Genomic DNA, 19972 nt, shown 5'->3' with positions numbered 1-19972 from the left:
TTGTTTTATCCACTGTGCCACCTAGCTGCGCCCCCTCACTTATTATCTTCAAAATCAGACTCACTATCTAAATGCAAGTTCTTCCATTAGGTTCAAAGATTCAATTGCATTAAAAGTATAAGACAGAAGAGGCCTGGTCATGCCATCATTCATGTGAAAAAAGACCAAGCAGTTTCATCTGGCCATGAGTTCAACATGAGTCAATAGTATGACAGTACTTTTAAAAGCAGATACAGGGCAGCTAGATGGTGCAATGGATAGAGTACCGGCCCTGGATTCAGGAGTACCTGAGTTCAAATCCGGCCTCAGACACTTAATACTTACTAGCTGTGTGACCCTGGGCAAGTCACTTAACCCCAATTGCCTCACTAAAAAAAAAACAAAAAAAACAAAACAAAAAAAGCAGATACAAATTTAAGCTGTTAATGAAGGGTAATGAAGGGTGCTAATGAAGGTAAAGTGTTTAGGTCAAGGGAGGTAATTCTGTCACTCATTCAACAAGCCTTTAAAGTACCTAGTATGTGTCAGTAATTGTGGTAGGTCCTGGAGACCAAAACAAACAATTCCTGTTCTCAAGTAACTTACTTTGGGGGACGGGAGGGGGGGGGCATGTCTATCTAAGTACAAATTTTATTTTGGCCTAGACTCTAAATTCAATGTTCATTCCACTATCCCATGCAGACAAGAGGACAGACTTTAACATATCACCCTGGAGGGCAAAAAGGGGATCAATGAGTCAAAATTACAAGAAGGAAGATTTTGGCAAAATTTAAGAACTTTCTCATAATTAGAATATCCCATAAATGGGAGAGGTAGCATACTAGGTAGTGGTTTCCACTGAAAGTGTTCCACATGTCAAAGATAATGTAGAGGGGAATGATATATTGAGTTGGAGGTGGGATGAAATAACCTTCAAAAACCCTTCTGACTCGACAATTCCATTATTATTTTTCTTTTGTCTTTTAAATGGGTATAATCTTGCAGAGTAATGAAAATTGTCAAGATTAGAAGCCCAGGTCATATTGGAATTATCCTCTCCTCTAACCTCCATTTTGAAGTAAAAGTATAAATTTTTTAAAAAGATATACATGTGTAGGGGGAGAAATTATAAAAGTAAATCCAGTATTCATGACTTAGCATTTGCTACCTCTATGAATATAATAGACAAGTTTCAATTCCAAGACAGATTTTTTCATGTTAATGAGCAGCAGTTTTCTCTTAAAAACAAATTCCGTAGTATTCCATATTTACATAGCATCACTAGGCTGTTGGCCTATTGTAGTGCAGCCAAGAGCTATAAGCTTTTAATGCCAAGGAACAAAATGCTCACAACACTATTCTTCCCAAGGGCCATCTGAGAGACTGGAGCCAAAGGTGTTTTTCTTTTGAATTAAGTATTCCTAAATTCAGAAGAAAGGCCCATGATTCTTGGTCTATGTCTACTACCTAGAACCCAAGGGAGCATAATTTCTGGGCTCATTCATAGTCCTTTGAGCCAGTTCTATAGCATAAAGAAAACCAAGATGGCACAGAAGGTTAAGATCAACAGATGGTCAAATATTATACTATATTGTATCTGTTTAGTATTAGTAGATATATTGAAATGATGAAATTGGTTCTTCTACACAGGTCATAGCTAGTATACCATCTTCAAGCACAATGAACAGAACCAAAATGGAAATAGATGTGGCCATTTCAATCATCCATGATTTCACCAATATGGGTCCTCCCTTTATTGACACAGATGTCAACGTCTGCCATGCCTTTATAGATGGCTGTATAAGTTTCTGTGGCTAAAATAATTAATCACTTGGTTAGCCAAATCCTCTGATGATTAGCCTCTCTAAACTTAGCTAACTTGGTCCTTGGATGGCTGCTTTTCATTGCTAGGCCTATATTCAAAGTCTAAGAACCACTAGAACTTGTATTCTTTGAGAACCCAAGGTCACCTCTAGGCAATGATGAGGGTAGATGGATAGATGATAGGTAGATAGGTAGGTAGATGATAGATAGGTAGGTAGGTAGGTAGATAGGTAGATATAGGAGAGAGATGAAATAGAGATATACCTATCTCACACACACACACACACACACACACACATAATGAGCATCCCCGAAAATGCCCAATAGACCAACCACGTCAGGTTTAAAGCTAGAAGGGATTTTATAGGTCATCTAGTCTATCCCTCTCATTTTACAGATAGAGAAAGCAAGGCCTAGTCTTGGTGAAGTGATTTAGCCCAATGTTACCCAGGTCACAAGTGGGAAAAAGTGGGGATTGAACTCAGGTCCTCTAATGCCAAATCTAGCACTCATTCCACAGTGCAAATGTTCCTTCAGAGAAGAAAATGTCAGAGAGAGACAGAGAGACAGATACAGAAAGAGAAGGAGGGAGAGACACAGAGAGAGAACATTTCCTAATGAGTAACATATTAAACCATTTTTTGATACTTTTTATCATCATTGCATAAAAGGAAACATTGGATAAATCTGAGCTTATCTGAAATATCTAAAAAACATAATCAAAGAAAAATACTGTGGAGGGTTTTTTTTTTTTGCTTGTAGGTACATATGTGTGGTTTTGTTGTGTATTTTTTTAAGATTGTTATTCACCAAACTGCTATACTATTGTTGTTTCCATAGACTTCACTGAAACAATATGTAATCAAAAATGCTCTCATGGGCCTAATAGCCAGTGCTTCTGGTGCTATAAGCTTTCATCATAATGGGGTTTGGATAGGAAGTATAAATTCCTTAAGTTTGTGATCAACCTCTTAGCCCAGGAGCCACAAAAACCTTGACCTTCCCCAAATCCACCAGTTAGGGCCTTTGAGCTGGTCGGCCTTGGAAGGAGTCTTAGTAATGTGGAAAAGTAGTGCATGCCCTTTTCAAATTCTTTGCTGTGGGTTGGGGAGTGGGGGGTAAGGGGAAAGAGAGCATATTAAGGTCTTTGAACCAAAGACCCAACAATAACACTAGCTACAGTAATAGCTACCATCTCTGGGTGCAGCCCACACAAAAGTTCATGGGAAGGAAGGCTCTGAGTGTGTCAGGACCTAGACTAAAGATACAGAGACTTCTGAGAATGATGTTCCCTTTATTGGTGAGTTACCAGTTCATGGTGCTCCACCTAAAACCTGGGAAATCACATCTTCCCTATTGAGAATAACCAAAATGCAATTGTCAACAGCCCAAGATTGGGGAAGAGGAGCAATAAGCTTGGATGAATATATCTGGGTTTCCTTTTTGATTACCAGCTATAGTCATCAAACCGTTATCACTAGAATGTTTTCCAAATAAGACATTCCTCTGAATATTCCCAATTCTGGTCAAAATGCTCAATCAACAGAAGGGTAGAGAAAGAACCACTTTGGACTCAGAGCAAACCTTGATTTTTTTTTTTTTCAAGACTGGTCTGTGCAACTAGGAGAATGTCATGAGCTCCAAGTGAGCTAGCAAAGATATGATTAGGTTTACTGATTTAAAAAAAAAATCTCTCCTCTCTCTCTCTCTCTCTCTCTCTCTCTCTCTCTCTCTCTCTCTCTCTCGGGAGTGGGGTTGAAGAGAGGGCAGATGAGGAGCCAAAAGAGCTAGCTGTGCATCCAGACAAAAGTACCACATGCAGACTGCCAGGGCTAGAGAAGAATAAACCTTTTCCCCCTGGAGAACATCTTCCTCTGACATAAGAAGCATCTGAAACCATCAGCCCCATGGGAACAAGTGGCTGTCTTCGTATCCACAAGAAATGATTTCAGGACATATCCCTGAGGGATCATTCCAGGACATTCATTAGACACCCAGGAATAGCTCTTGGCTACAATCACAAGATCCATCACCCAAACACATTCCTCCTCCTCCCTTACCCCTGCAATATTCCTTCTTTCTCATCCAAGTTGGAAGACTGGGTGACTGACTGGGAGAATATGCTTATGAACACCAAGTTCTATATAGTCCATTGTTTCTACTTTGGAGCCAGGATGCTTACTCAGACTATTTATTCTGTTAGAGGCTTACAAAGGTGCACTGACATTCTCGGTGCTAGTGAGCTAAAGTTAGAGTAGAATTAATCAATATTTACTCTACCTACTACAGGCAGACACTGTATGAGGCATTATGGGAAACATAAAGAACAGTATCAGTCACAACCTGGCTAACAGCACAGATGTGTCTTAGAAAAAAATTAATGTTTGAACCTCGACTCCACAGGTTGCTAATAAACCAGACCTCCCTTCTCTGGGTAAAGAGGTGGTACAATACTCATATGGAATGGGGCATAGGCTGACAGACATGGCGAACATGTTGGTGGGTTTTGCTGAATTGTACTTCTTTTTGTCATAAGAAAGGACTTTCTTGAGGAGGGGGCAGGCAGTTACTGGGAAGAGAGAGGGATCTAAAGAAAAGCACTAATGATTGTCTAACATTAAGGCTTGTTAAATTCATGCTTTTCCAAGTATTCTAGTTAGTTGGTCTTTGAAGGTAAAATGAACTTTTATAGCTTTTACATGGTAGGAACATGGTAGTGAGAAAGTACTCTCCCCACAGTAGGGTTATCTCTGCAATTCTGAGAGTCAGCTGGAGCCATGTAGGGGCACCTCTGGGGAACCATCTGTTCTGCAAAAAGGGGTGCAAGTAGAGTGAGCAAGTCAACTTCAACCAAAGAAAAGAGAACTTAGGTAAGAGAGCTAGCTAGGGGTCATGGCCATGACTGGCATATATTAACTTTCTAATCAGCTGGTCTTCTAAAGGAAGACAAAGTTATAGCTTCTACATATCTTTCACATGATTTCCAGTGGCTAAAACACTGACAAATAAAAGCTGAGAAATAAGTTTTCCCTAGTGCAATAAAAAATTCACTAGTACGATGATAATGGACAAGCGACTTTCCCTCTCAGTGGGGCAGTTTCCTCAACAAGAATAGCCTAGCACCTTTGTAGGGCCTATTAATAACAAATTGTTAACTTTAAATTACTTTATTATATATAACTTATTAATAGTTTAAAATATTAATTTTATTTTGATCATTAATAAATGTTCATTGACTGACTAATAGTAACAGATGCTTTTATCACATTTCACAGTTTACAAGTAGTTTCCTCAAGAACCCTGCTGAGCTAGATTCTGTAAGTATTATCATTTTTATTTTATTACTTATTATAATCGTTATTTATTTATGGATAAGGAAACTGAGATTCACTAAGGCTAAAGGACTTGGCCAGGACCACGCAGGTAGTAGTGGAAGCCAAGACTCAAAACCAGATCTATTGATTATAAATGGTCCCTTGTTGAGGACATTTTGTTTTTTGGGTGTGGCAATTGGGGTTAAGTGACTTTCCCAGGGTCACACAGCTAGTAAGTGTTAAATGTCTGAAGGTGGACTTGAACTCAGGTCCTCCTGAATCCAGGGCCGGTGCTCTATCCACTGCGCCACCTAGCAGCCCCCAATGAGGACATTTTAAAAGAAAATTCAATAATCTCTAAGCTCCCTTCCAGTTACCCAGGATTCTAGGATTGTTTCACTTTTGTCTTTCTATTTCCAGAGCCTAGCATAGTGCCCAGCACAAAGCAGGCATTTAGTAAATGCTGGTTGGTTGATAAATTATGATTTGATGACTATAAAACCAGTGTTCTCTCCACTAGGAAAAGCAGCATGGCATGATGGATGAATTACTGTATGTAAGAATCAGGTTGGCCTGGGCTCAAAACCTGCCTCGGTCAGTCACTAGCTCTGTAATTCTGGGCAAGTTATTTAAATTGTCAGCCTTAGTTTCCTTGTCAGTGAAACAAGTGGTCTGGACTCAGTGGCCTCTGAGGAGCCTTCTATCTCTAGATCTATGATCCAAGGCTTCCCCACTGGATCAGTTGCTATGAATCCCAGGCAATACCAATGCTAGGTACCAGTCACAAAGGAGTGTTCATTTTTCTTTTTTTTTTTTTTTGTGGGGCAATGAGGGTTAAGTGACTTTCCCAGGGTCACACAGCCAGTAAGTGTCACATGTCTGAGGCTAGATTTGAACTCAGGTCCTCCTGAATCCAGGGCAAGTGCTTTATCTACTGTGCTACCTAGCTGCCCTGTGGAGTGTTCATTTTTCAAAAGGAAAAGGAGGGGTTAATGTCTTTATAATAATAATAATAATAAATAATAATAATAATAATAATAAAAAGCTTGTGCATATGGACCAATACCTAATGTCTCTCTAGAGAATTCACTTTCTTCTTCCTCAAATATAAAGTCAGACTGAACTACCTTTTTTGGTCATTTAGTAATAGAGGGGGAAAAAAGTCTGTGGTAGTCATTTTCACCAAGCAAAACATCTGGTGGTGGAAATAGGGTGTGGAGGAAGATGTAAAGGGTAGGAGGAATTTAAGAAAAAAAAAAAAGTTGATCTTCCACTGAAATGTAGGTCCCTGGATGGGCTTCTCCTGCCCAAACTGCTACAACTTTACTGATACATCTGCATGTCCCCTTAGGAACTGATGGCACAGAGCCTTTTAGATGTTATGGTAGCAGATTATTTTCTGGGGGCCACAGGACCTGTTTCCTCTATAGGGTCACTGAGCAATGTTTTACCGAGCTCTTTGGAAGACTCCACATGGGGCATAGAATTCAGAACTGACCAGGACCACCAAACACTCCAATCACCCCATCTTCAATTCATCCGTCCAATAAATCTGGGGCCAATTCACACACCACTGTGGGGAAAGGGTTATCTATCACTCAACAAACCCTTTTAAGTGAGGAGACAGAAGCAAGAGATGTTCTTTGTTTGCCCCTTCTTCTCTTTTCCCTCTCTTGCAGAAGCTAGGACACCCATCCCTGAGAAAGAATCATAGAACATTCAACCTGGAATGGATCTTAAAGAGTCCAACTACAAGGAAACTACAAGGTCAAACTGTGAGGAGAGGAAGGAGGGAAGGAAGGAAGGAAGGACGAAAGGAGAGAGGAAGGAAAGAATTAAGTGTATACTATGTGCAGTCAAGATATCTTGAACCTTCTTAATTGGCCCATTTGGTTTCTATGATTGGGAAGGATTAAATCATAATCATTCTCTGGACAAGTTGATATATCCTATAAGAGATGAAAAGGGCAGCTAGGTGGCACAGAAGATAGAGTTCTGGGTCTGGACTCAGGAAGATTCATCTTCCTGAGTTCAAATATGGCCTCAGTCACTTCCTAGCTGTGTGTCCCTGGGCAAGTCACTTAAGCCCATTTGCCTCAGTTTCCTCTTCAGTAATATGAGCTGGAGAAGGAAATAGCAAACCACTCCAAGTTTTGCCAAAAACCCCAAACAGGGTCACAAAAAGTAAGACACAGTTGAAAAAAGAGCAAAAGGGATAAAGAATAGTTATAAGGAGAGTGTCATGACTGTGTCTCTGGGAACATAGAGGAAGCAGTGCTAATCTAACAGGTCCAATTACCATGTGTTCCCCATTAGAATGTGAGTTCCTTGAAGTCAGGGACCATCTGTTTTTCAAGTACTACAAAGCTTTGTACATAGTAAGTGCTTAGAAAATGCTTTTTAAAAAATTATTCAGAGGCAGCTAGCTGGCACAATGATACAGCACCAGTCCTGGAGTGGGGAAGACCTCAGTTCAAATCTGACCTCAGACACTTACTAGCTGTGTGACCCTGGGCAAGTCATTTAACCCCAATTGCCTCTAAAACAAACAAACAAAAAGAAATAAAAAAATTCATACATCAAATAGGGAGTGTTCTTTCCTTAAGAATATAGCTATAAGGGGCAGCTAGATGGCGCAGTGGATAGAGCACCAGCCGTGGAGTCAGGAGCACCTGAGTTCAAATCCAGCCTCAGACACTTAACACTTACTAGCTGTGTGACCCTGGGCAAGTCACTTAACCCCAATTGCCTCACTAAAAAAAAAAAGAATATAGCTATAAATGAAAATAGAAGCATGTATATAGTACTTTAAGGTCTGTAAAGAACTGTGCATGTGTTATCTCTGGTGCTATTATTATCTCCATATTTTACAGATGAAGAAACTGTGGCCAAGAGAAATTAAATGACTTGTCCAGGGCCACTCAGTTAGTACATATCTAAAATAAGATCCCTCAAAATCCAATAATATTACCCTCTGATATGTGCCTCATCCAGGACATATCACTTCTTCCTATAATATAAACCCTCAAGAAAAGAATTGCAGGATTTGAGCCAGAAAGAGCAGGATCAGGGATGCTTCAGGTGCCTCAGAGGATCAGCATAAGACAGGTAAGAAGGAACCTGGTTATAGGATGACCGATTTTGAGCTGGAAGGAACCTTGGAAATCATGAGTCCAATCCCTTAATTTTACAGATGAGGTAACTCAGGCTTGGAAGAAGATAAATGATTTTCCCAAGGTCAACACAGGTAGGAAGTAACAGAGGCCAAGAGGAGTACTGAGGTTCTTTGACTCTGGGTCCAGGGCTCATTCTGCCACACATAGCCTCTCCATCACTCAGTCATGCAATGGATTAGCGAGGGATATGTAGAGAATTATCACTCTTGGCTATTGATAGTCTGTATTAGCACCTCTACCTCTCCGAAGAGGAAAAGGCTATCCAATGGAAAGGTGGGCTATAAAAATGCTAATTTCACAACTAACAGGGAAAAATAGTGGGTGGCAAGACAGTGGGTGCCCAGGAGCCAAGGACAGCAATGGTGAGAAAAAAAGGAAGTTGATTAAGGGCTGACTTTATCTGGCTACAGAAAGGGCTGGGAATACAAAGACAAAAGGAAAGTTGACTTTTCAAGTCAACTTGAAAAGCCTCAGCTAACCAAGGGGAAATTCCTCCAGGCCAAGACAGTGATCCTAGGGGAAAGAGAGATTTACCACTTAAGAAAGAAAGGTTAGACCTAACCCAGGGGAAGAAGGGAGCCATATGGAGCCTTGTAACTGAAGGTGGGGGTCACAAAAATATTGTGAGTAAATGTTTAATTTGTATTTTTCTATATCTATATACCCGGGCTCATGTAAAAATCTCTCTGGTGAAAAGGCAACTCAAGTGGAAAAGGTTTAAGAAGCCCTTCTCTAGATAAGAATCCAGGCAATTTGGGGAGAAAAGAGTTTCATTGTGAAATCCTAGGATTACAGCTAGAACCCAGCAGGTTCCCCTCAGGATCCCCTCATCTCCAAGGAGTCTAACCAGAAAGAACAGTGTCCCCTGGGCACTGTTGATAGCTTAGGGGGTGAAGCAGAGACAAAACTATAAAATCCTCATCATTTTTGGATTACAAACCAAGGAATTTCCTCACGACAAAGCTCAGGTAACCTTACTGTCCATAGGTGTGCACTGCAGATGACCCACTATGGAAAAGGGGAAGGAGAGAGCATCCCAAAGGGAAGGCTGAATTCTTGAGGTCCATGGCTAAGGAAGTCAAACCTTTGAGCCCTTCAGTGACAGCAGCAAAAAACATCAGAGTTGACCAAGGGGAAAACTTCTGTTTGGGCTGCCCTGGCCTATTTTACCCCAATTTGCTTTTAATCTGGAAGGGGAGCTTGCCATAAAGTATCCTTCTTAATTAAGATTCATTAACTTTGCAAATGCACCTTGAACAGGATCCAGGGAGCCGTAGGTGATTGTGCTTGAAGAAAGAGAACTATGTAGGAGGGAGAAAAAATTGATTTTTGTTCAATTAAAAATGTTTCTTGGGGCAGCTAGGTGGTGCAGTGGATAAAGCACGGACATGGATTCAGGAGGACCTGAGTTCAAATCCAGCCTCAGACATGACGATAGCTGTGTGACCCTGGGCAAGTCACTTAACCCTCATTGCCCTGCAAAAACACACACACACACACACAAAAAAATGTTTCTTAATATAATAATTTTTCTTTTAGAAGGAAGAATACTGTCTGAGTTCCTAGAGGATGGAAAGCTATTCCATAAAGTTAATAAGGCAGTAGCTGCAGTAATTCATGTTTTCTGGTAGGGAAAAGTAGGCTACAGGCATCTAGACAGCCAGGGTACACACTTCCTGCATCCTTTAACTCATTCCATTAAGTCCTGATGTACTTATTGCACTAGTGACAACTTGCTCACTCACCCCAGGGGGAAGGAATGATTGACACTAAATCAATGTAAAGGAAAAATTTCATTTTAGCTTAATTTTTTTTAAGCCACCAAACATCAACCTACCTTCATACAACTGACCTCTCTTCCCCACCCCTACCAACTTTGAAAGTTTTCCCTCCTCACCTTCCCAGTAGGAATCCCTAGTTCCCCTTCAGGGCAAAACTCAGGTTTTTGTTGAAAAGGTTCAGGTGTATCTGACTCTTCATGACCCCATTTTGGGTTTTTTTTGGCAGAAGTACTAAAGTAATTTACAGTGTTCTTCTCCAGATCATTTCACAGATGAGGAAAATGAGGCAAACAGGGTTAAGTGACTTGCCCAGGGTCACACAGCTAGTAAGTGTCTAAGGATGGATTTGAACTCAGAAAGATGATGATCGGTCTATCTATCTCCAAGCCCAGTGCTCTATCGGCTGCTCCACCTACCTGCTCCTAAGGGTCAACAACCTCTTCCTATATAAGGTCTTTTCCTGTTAGCTTAGTTGTCAGCATTTCCTCTAACCCTAGAGGATGTCCCAAAAATTTTAGTGAAATTTTCAGTTTTAATATCTCACTGCACTAAGACTTTTGGGACAGGCTTTATTTTGCATCTATTTATCTGCATGTTGCACCCACCCCACTGGAATAAAAGCTGCTTTGTGGGCAGGGGCTGTTTCTTTCCTTTTGTCTTTGTATTCCCAGCAGCTAGAACAGTGCCCACCATCGAGAAGGCCTTAAAAGAATGCCTGTTGAATGGAGTCAAAAACTACATCAACTGATTTGGATCAGTAAATATTCCTCATCCAAATTCTACCAGAGAGTAAAAAGCAAGTGCCTGGAATTTTTTCCACTGAGGGGCTAAGGTTCCCCACTGAAGAAGGATCTGGTGACCAGAAACCCAGAGAACGAGTGAGCTCTGGAAATCAGGAGCCCTGGGTTCTAGTCCTTAACATGACCTTGGAGCAAGGCAGCACAACAGGCACCAAGACTCCATTTCTCCATCTGTCAAAAAGGGATTAATGCCTGGCTTCCAGCAAGCTCATGGGACACTGCAGATAAATGACAATGGCTCTCAAGCACTTTTAGTTCCTTGGAAAAGAGGCACAAGATAAGTCCCACATACTATTATTATCCTCAGGAGGAATGCCAAGTGGAGAGCTAGCTGTGAGCCTCCCCCCCTCCCCCCGCCCCTTCATCCTCCACTCTCCGGAAAAGAGACCAGGAATATAAATGCAGGAAGGCCTTTAGCAAAGTGTCATTTTTGGCCAATCACAACAACTCTGGTGGGAATTAGCTTTAATTAACCGGCATATGCTTTGAGCAGGTTTTGAGGAAATTGGTCATACAACATTTATGAAAACACTCGCTGTCTCATTGAGACTACAGTGGAGGATATGAAAGAAATGCCAGGAAGGGGTCAGAAACTCAGTAGGGTCACTTTCCATCTCTCCTTTTCCCCAACCAGTCAGTTAAGGGGGTCTTCCCAAAATCACATGGATCAAGGTTTCAAACCCGGAGGGCTAGAAGCAGGATGTGGTTACCCAAATGGAGGGTGGTAATGAAAAAGGAGGGGCAGTTTGGTGGTATAGTAGACAGAGGGCTGGGCCTGGCATCAGGAAGATTTGAATTCAAATCGGGCCTCAGACGCTTTCTAAGCCATGGGCAAGTCACCTAACCTCTATCTGCCTTCGTTCCTTGTCTCTAAAATGGAAAAGGAAATGACAAGCTACTTCAGTATCTTTGCCAAGAAAACACCATGGACTAGAGTCAGACATAACTGAACAACAAGAAGCTTCTAACTAGCTAAGAGACCTTAGGCAAGTCATTTCCCCTCCTGGGCCTCATTTTCCTCATCTGTCAAAACGAGGTGGTGGGACCAAACGATCTTTATAGTTCTAAAATTCTCTCTGCTCACAGGGTCACTGTGCTAGCTTTACGGTCATCTCATAAAGGGTCTCCCTGCATCCAGTTCATCTTCCACACAACTGCCAGATTAATATTCCTCAAGCACAGATCTGTTATTCTCCTGCTCAGGAAGCTTCCATGGGTCCTAATTGCCTCTAGGATTAAATCCAGACTTAACTGACTGGCATTTAAAACCCTTCACAATCTGGGGCAGGCCTAGCTAACTCTCCAGGCTGATATCACATTATTCCCTCTTATGAACTCAAATCCAGTTAATCTGGTCTTCTTGCTGTTCCTACATATACAACATTCCATATCCACTTCCTTGACTTGGCACGTGTTCTCACCTGTGCTGTTGCCTCCTCACCCTGGCCTCTTGGAATCTCTATCACCCTTCAAGGCTCAGTGTCAGTGTCATCTCCAAGAAGCCTTTACCAATTCCCCCAGGCCTCAGGAACTCTCCCCCTGCCCAAAGATCATTTTTATATACTGTTTATCTATGTGTGTGTTCTTTTCCCCCCAATGGAATGTAAGCTCTTCGAGGACAGACTCACAGTAGCTGCTTAATAAGTACTTTCTGAACTGAATAATCCTACATAAATTCCATTGAAAGTTCTTGTGACACAGTCTAAGAGAAAACAACTAAAAGAAAAAACCTCACTGGTGACCGCAAAGCAATCTTCAGTATGACTCACTGGATAAGAAACTTGCAACCCAAAACAGAGGCAAGAGAGTGTTGTTATTGTTCAATCGTTTTGATATGTGTCGACTCTTTATGCTCCCTTTTGAGGTTTTCTTGGGAAAGATACTGGAGCAGTTTGTCATTTCTTTCTCCAGCTCATTTTACAGATGAGGAAACTGAGGCAAACAGCATTAAATGACTTGCCCCAGGTCTCACAGTTAGTCTCTGAGGTCACATTTGAACTCAGGTCTTCCTGATTCCAGGCCTAGCACTCTATCCACTATGCCACCTAGCTGCCTTTAAAAGAGTGACTAGTGGGGCAGCTAGGTGGTGCAGTAGATAAAACACTGGCCCTGGATTCAGGAGGACCTGAGTTCAAATCTGACCTCAGACACTTAACACTTACTGTGTGACCCTGGGCAGGTCATGTAACCCTCACTGCCCTGCTTTAAAAAAATAAAAAAAAAAAAGAGAGGAAGAGAGAGTTACTAGAACTTATGTCAAGAGCTCTTGCTACCTAAACCTGTCCTCTTGCCCACATTCCTGGAACCCTGGAATCCTGTGTTACAGAATCTAGTCATGGATAAAGAATGGCTTCTCCAGCCCTCACCTCCTTCACTCATACTAATTAAATAAAAATTACAAAGTGGGATTGACGATAACAACTGGGAGCAAGGATCTTGAAAGTTACTTCTAGACCTAAAATTCTATGAACATGAGAGTGTCAGTGGCAGAAAAAGTATAGAGGTGAGCTGGGCTGACCTGCATCCATCCCATCCTCTCTAGTCCTCCCACTAACTCTTGGTTTCTTTCTGTCTCATTTCCAGTTCACTGTGGGACTGGAACTGCTCACTCCTTTCCTCCCTGTCTCCTTCTCTCCACTTGGCAAAATGCCTTTTGGAAGCAGTAATGAGGAATAACTATGTTTAGCCTGCAGAAGAGATGACCTGAAGACGTTGGAGCAGGAGGAATGATAGCTGTCTTTAGGTATTTGAAAGACATGGAAGAGAGATTGGACATGTTCTGTTAAGCCCCTGAGGGAAGAACTAGGGTCAGTACATACAAGGAAGGATATTTTGGCCTCAATTTAGGGGGTGGGATGGGGGGTGGGGAGAAGATACATTGGAAATCAAAGCTCTCAAAGTAGAATGGGCTGCCTGGGAGGCCTTTAAGCCAAGGTTGGGGATCACTGATCTAGAGCTGGAGAGAGACCTTAGAAGTCACCTAGTCCAACTCTTCATTAAACAGATGAGAAAATAAGTGCAGAGGTAAGTGACTTGACCAGAGTCACACAGCAAAATGTGGAAGATGGTATTCCTTCTCAATTAAGAGAGGGACTAGATGATCTTAAGTCCTTTCCACCTTTGAGATATGACACTAAATAAGTCAGGAGGACTAAAGAGTCCTTCATTTTCCTAGCCACAAGATACCTTACAAGAAAGATTCTCTAAGAGTCTACAAGCCCACAAGCTAAGGTGTCTTTTACATATTTTATTTGGATTTTTAAAAATCAGTAATATCAAGCCCAGCACCAGTTTTATGTACTAGAAATAATCAAATTTCACCATATGGAAGACTTCTCTATCATTTATAAGGTATTTTAAAGTGATTTACCAATTTTATTTTTTTCAGCCTTATAATAATCCTATACCATCAACATGATGTATACTATTAGCCCCAGAGGGGAAAACTGAGGCTCAGATGCAAAGTATTAAATGGCATAAGTGACCATATGCATACATCTGCTAAGTAACAGGAGCATTTGAACCCAGATCTTTCTGATTCCAAGAATACTACTAGGGCGCTCTAAAAAATGGAACTGGGTCTTTCTTGAGAAGTAAAGCTGCCTTACGGACACTATCCACAAAACTCTTCCCCTGAAAGGCTTCACAATTAAGTACCTCTTCCTTTCAAGCCATATCTTTACAGAGAAAAAACCTTTCTTATTGGAGCCAGGTATGGAACTCCCCACATGAGCCACTCTCTCACATTTCCCTCTGTTTTCCACCTGGGTGGTGGATATACATCCATCAGGTTGGACAAGAGTGGCTTACAAGGGTTGTTTGTGTCAGCCTAACCTACCAGCTGCTAAACTAACCAAGGCCCCAAAGACTCACTTACCTGATAGGAGATGCCATCCTTCCGGGTATTCAGCCCGATCTCATCCATAGATGGGGTGCTCATCATCACCTCAGTCATGTCAGCTGATCTCAGATAATCAGGGCTGCCAAGAGATAAAAGATCCAAAATGAAGTGGAAGTGATTATTCCCATTCTTCAGGTCACACTGTTCTATCACAAAAGCTGTCTGGAAATAGGGTGAGAGGTCAAAGGATCATGGATTGAAGCAGCATGGTACAGAGATAGGGCAGTAGACTAGGAGTCGGAAAGATGAGTTCAAATCATGAAGACATTTCCAAGCTGTGTGTCCCCTTGCAAGGCACCTTCCTGTGCCTCAGTTTCCTCATATGTCAAACCAAGGGGGCTAGACTTGATATCTTCAACAGCAGATGGTAGCAGGGGGCAGCTAGGTGACGCAGTGGATAAAGCACCAGCCCTGAATTGAGAACCTGAGTTCAAATCCGACATCAGACACTTGACACTAGTTGTGTGACCCTAGGCTTAACCCTCCTTGCAAGGAAGGAAGGAAGAAAGAAAGAAGAGACTAGGTGGTAGCAGGTAGGTGGCAAGGTGGGTAGACTGCTGGGCCTGGAATCAAGAAGACCCGGATCTAGACATTAGCCATGTGACTCTGAGCAAGGTGCTTAATTTCTGCCTCAATTTCCTCAAACGTAAAATGACAATAATTCCACCAACTTCCCAGCATTGTCACAAGGATCAAAAGTTAGGATAATTGTAAAGCATTTAGAACAGTGTCTGGTACATGGTAGGCTCTCAAGACTTATTTCCTCTTTCTTCCTAAGGTCTCTTCTAGCTCTAGAGTTAGGATTTTTAGAGCTGGAAGGAACTCTGGAAATCCAGCTTCTTCTGGCAGAGAAGGAACAAAAAGCTCATCAGAGAGGTTGTTACTTAACCAAATTCACCTCATTTCAGTAAGTGCTAAGTCTTAACTGTAAGTTCAGCAGCACTCTCCACTTTGGAATTCTGATGATCACAAAACTCTTGGAGAAAGGGGGGCAATGTTTAAGCCCTTGGATAGCTGATCTCTTGGCCATGAGCCACTGACCTTAAACTCACTTGTGGGTTTGATAAAAGGTATTCTAAGACAAATTCCTTTTTTTTGTAACCCTTTCCTGCATTCACTGAATCTTCACTAACAATTGAAGAATCTCCGATTATAAGATTTAGAAATGTAATTGATTTAAAGGTCAATTAGTCCAACCCCTCCCATTTACCAATGAAGAAACTGAGACCAGACAGAGGAAATAATTTACTAAAAGTCACACACAGAGGTAGTAAGTAAGAGAGGGAAAGACTCAAATCAGAGACCTCTGACTCCACGATCCATATCCTTGTTCCAGGCCTAGTAATTCCTCCTCTACATCTTAGGAATGGAAGGTACCAGGAGTTCATTCTTCTCCCTCTAAACTTTCTCAGCTAAATTGCTTCCTCGAAATGTTTTGTTGTTATTAACAATGATGAGGACTTTGACAAAAGTACAAAACTGTCATTTTATAAAAAAGCTTCATCACAGAGTGATGTCTATACCTCCCTCCCAGATGTGTAGAGACAAGTTGCAGATCTGGAGGCTTTCAGAATTCCTCCACAGTCCCTGGTACCTCTAAATTGAAGCGTGTCCCATCCATACCTTGAGTGGGTCTGTACCTCCCCACACTTCACACTGGCTTGATGCTCCCTTGTCCAACATCAAATACAACCAGCTCGATGCTAGCAACGCACTAAGTACACTCACAGACTTAATGACTGCTTGGTTCTGCCTGCAGGAGGCATTTTCAAAAGGACAAGGCAGCCAAAGAAGCGTTTTCATACTCCAAGTGTGCACCTGGTACATACACGCAGGATGGTCAAGGGCATAGGACTCTGGGACACAGCGTCCATTCCCATACATCATAGTGAACATGCCTTCCATACGTGCCTCAGCACTACCTCTCATCTTCACTACCTCATGCAAGCACACAAAATAACGCTAAATACATGGCAGGCAGAGCTTCTAAGGAAAGAAAAGCTGTCTCTCCTTACCATAGCTACTAAGGTGTGAGCATATTTTTCAGGAAATTAATGCTTTTCTCCACCGAAACTAAGGTAGGTTAGTCAAGACTGGCGGGCCAGCCTACCTGGATGCTCATTAGTTGAAGGTGAAGGCAGCTGCGTAAGCGTGAGGTGAGATAGGAGATGCCGCCCCCCCCCCAGGAGCCCATCAGTTATTGGTCTCCTGAGTCCAGCAGCCACGCCCCGCTTAAAGGGACACTGGCGTCTCCAGGGGTATCAAGTTCATCAATTCTCTCTAGAGAGAGTCGGGCTGGGGACCCAGGGAGAAGCAGGCAGCATTTAGCCATCTTGAGCCCTTCCTTGCCCCATGTCCAAGGGCCCTTACTCCGGACCCTTCCCGGTAAGCTGACCCTCAACCCCAGGGGTGGGGGTGGGGGCCTGGGGGGAAGGCCTGGAGCTGCTCCAGATTTGCAGCCCAGTGGCTGGAGCCTTTCCCTCCTCCTCGTTGGGGTTTGGGGTTACAGCTGTGAAAAGTGGAGAGGAAAAAGCTGCAAACTTTCCGACTCCGTTTCAGCTTAACAGCTTCAGACTAGCTGCAAGCGGCCACCTTCACCCTGCTGGCTTGGTACATACAAGTCCGCCTTGCCAGGAAACAAACACCCTGGGTTGGGGCCTGGGGTTCCTCTAGAAGCTTCTATTTCTCACACGTGGGTACAGGTTTTGCAGGCACCAAGCTCACTCTATTCGGCACCCCCTCCCCAACTCAGGGGAGATGCTAAGTGTTTGCTCGAATCCTTCCCCTCCAGCAGGAAGGAAGCAAGCTCAGAGCCCCTGCAGAAGGTCGACTCTGAGGCCCGGCTCTGCAAACCACACAGCTCCTCCTCCTCCCCCTCGCAATCTCCACAACCTCTCCTCTGGTGAAGCCCCAGACCCTCGGGAATCTTCACACACTCTCCCCCATCAGTCCAGCCCCCTGCTCCCGAGGATCTCAACAGACTCCCATCAATACAGCCCCCAGCCCCCAAGGACCTCCAAACACGCCCCCAACAGTACAGCCACTCCTCTCTGTCCACTCCCTCCCCGCCTCCCCCGTCCCCCCGTCCCCAACACTGAATCCATGCCAGGTTGTTGGTTTGCTTTCTCTCGGCTCCCCTTCCCTGCTGCAGGGACTTGACCAGCTGCTTTCCCCCCCTCCCCAGTCAAGTCGAGTGGTTTTCAAAGGCACTTCTATTTGAAAGAGGGAGAAAGAAAGCGATGGGGCCAAAAGGATTCGGCGTCCCTCGCAGGGAGTGCGGGGAGAAGGCGCGCGCACACACGCACACACTCAGGCGCGCACACACATATTCTACCACCACTATCACCACAATCACCACCACCACCCCGCCCCGCCCCCCACATTCATAGGAGGCTCTCTCCTCCTCCAACACCCAGGACCATAGTAGCCGTCACAGCACCCTCCCAAGTCCATCTCCAGCACTCTACATCAAGACTTGCATGCAAACCAAAGGAAAGGAAAAATGGGGCGGGGGGGGGGACGGGAGAAGGGGAGGGGAGAAAAGAAGAGAAGGGGAAAGAAAACAGTGGTCTCCCTTCCCCAAATCAAGCAGCACCCACGAGATTCTATCATCTATCCTCATTTGAGGAGGGGGCATTTGGAATACAGGGAGGAGTAGGGAGGATATCGGTCTCGGTACACCCTCTCTCCTATTAGCACCCTTAGCCATCATGCACTTATGCAAAGCCTTCAAGTTCATTGCCTTTGTCTGCATTCTCTAAATACCTCCCGGGGCGCTTACCTCCCCCAATCCCCCTCCCACCCACCCCCCAGGTGTGACTTTGGCATTCAGCCGAATGATCCTTTGGGAAGGAGAGCTGCTCCTCCTCATTAAGTCACCCGAGTCAGTAGTCACGGTACCCTAAAGGGACGGAACCCGGGAGGAGATGACGGGAGCCGCTGGCTAGACCCCACCATACGACAGACGCCTAAGATAAAGAATGAATACTCACCAGTGAATGAGGAAATATACAGACATGAAGTCCTAAGGGAGGCTGACCCACGCCCTTGGGTATTTAAAAAAAGGTCCCTGGGCCAAAGGAAAGAGGGCACTGCAGTGGCCCAGCGCCCAGCAGTTGTCTCGAGCTTTTAGCAGCAACGGAGGGATTCACTGTCCCGGGACACCCCCTCCGAAGGGCAAGATCTCAGGCGCACTGGCTCCCACAGTTCTCAACCACTACCCGGAGGAAAGGATAGCCAAACAGACGTGCCGATTACCTTCCCAATGAGCTCTCAGCCCCACAAAGAGCCCAGGAAGCCTTATTTATAGGAGTTGGGGGGGGGCGGGCCTTTGGCCCCAGAGGCCCCGCCTTCCCTCCCCCCACAACTGGAATAACGTCACCAAAATCATGAATGGTTTCGTAGCTGCGAGCTAGTGCCTGCGGCTCCGTTCAGCTCCTCAGAAGGGCCCCGGTTTGCTGCAGCTCCCCCCTTCCCTCCCTCCCCTTCCCCCCCCCCCCACCGTGCTCGCTCGCGCTCTCTCTCTCTCTCTCTCTCTCTCTCTCTCTCTCTCTCTCTCTCTCTCTCTCTCTCTCTCTCTCACACTCTCACACACACACACACACACACACACACATATTGACCCCCTCCTCTCTGCAAATCGCTGGCTGATTCTGAGGGTGCCGGTCCCCTTATCACAAATCCAATCAGTTCCATTCCCCCCCCCATACAAAGTAAGTGGTCCCCTTTGGGTTCCTGGAGAGGGGGTGAGGGGGTGGGAGATCTCTGGACGTAAGGAGAGATGGAGTGGAGGGGAGTGCGAAGACTGTACGTGAGTGGAATCCTTGTCCTTTGGTACATATGGACATGCATTTCAATGCAAATGAACCGTGCTTTAAAAGAAGATCCCTCCCACCTCTCCTAGCTCCTTCACACCCCCAACTCAGCATCCGTTCATTAAAGCTGCCCCCCGGGTAGCCAGCATCTGCACCAGAGCCTTCTCCTAGCCTATTGCTACCCACCCATATCCCGTGGCCAAGGTTTGGCCACAAGACAGAGTCCAGGCAGTCCCCGAGAGTAGCTCTCTTTGGAAGCCTCCTCTGGGCCAGAGTCCCTTCTAACCCGCGCCTTCTGCGGCCCGCCGCCCTCCCAAGCCCAGAGCGGCTCCATTCTATTTCGGGAGAGCTACCCTGGCGATGAGCCCCGTGCGGAGTAGGAA

The 19972-nt window shown here is 44.2% G+C and overlaps 1 protein-coding gene across 2 annotated transcripts in view; it reads right to left on the bottom strand.

The window, feature by feature from the left end:
* LBH (LBH regulator of WNT signaling pathway) overlaps positions 1-19201 on the bottom strand; it is a 32956-nt gene extending 13755 nt beyond the window's left edge. The window contains exons 1-2 of one of the 2 annotated variants that reach the window (XM_043988004.1): positions 18768-19201; positions 14752-14854 (exon numbers count right to left, since the gene is read on the bottom strand). In XM_043988004.1, the coding sequence (XP_043843939.1) occupies positions 14752-14854; positions 18768-18793 (129 nt within the window). In that variant the 5' untranslated portion in view covers positions 18794-19201. Of the gene's footprint in view, positions 1-14751; positions 14855-16790; positions 16925-18767 lie in introns of those variants that run through there. The other variant, XM_043988005.1, reaches the window with a different exon arrangement.
* Positions 19202-19972: the final 771 nt, after the last annotated feature.

The sequence above is a fragment of the Dromiciops gliroides genome, chromosome 2, assembly GCF_019393635.1.
Source record: "Dromiciops gliroides isolate mDroGli1 chromosome 2, mDroGli1.pri, whole genome shotgun sequence".
Classification (NCBI taxonomy): domain Eukaryota; kingdom Metazoa; phylum Chordata; class Mammalia; order Microbiotheria; family Microbiotheriidae; genus Dromiciops; species Dromiciops gliroides.
Note: the sequence above shows the minus strand (reverse complement) of the source record. Positions and strands in the feature narration are given on the sequence as shown.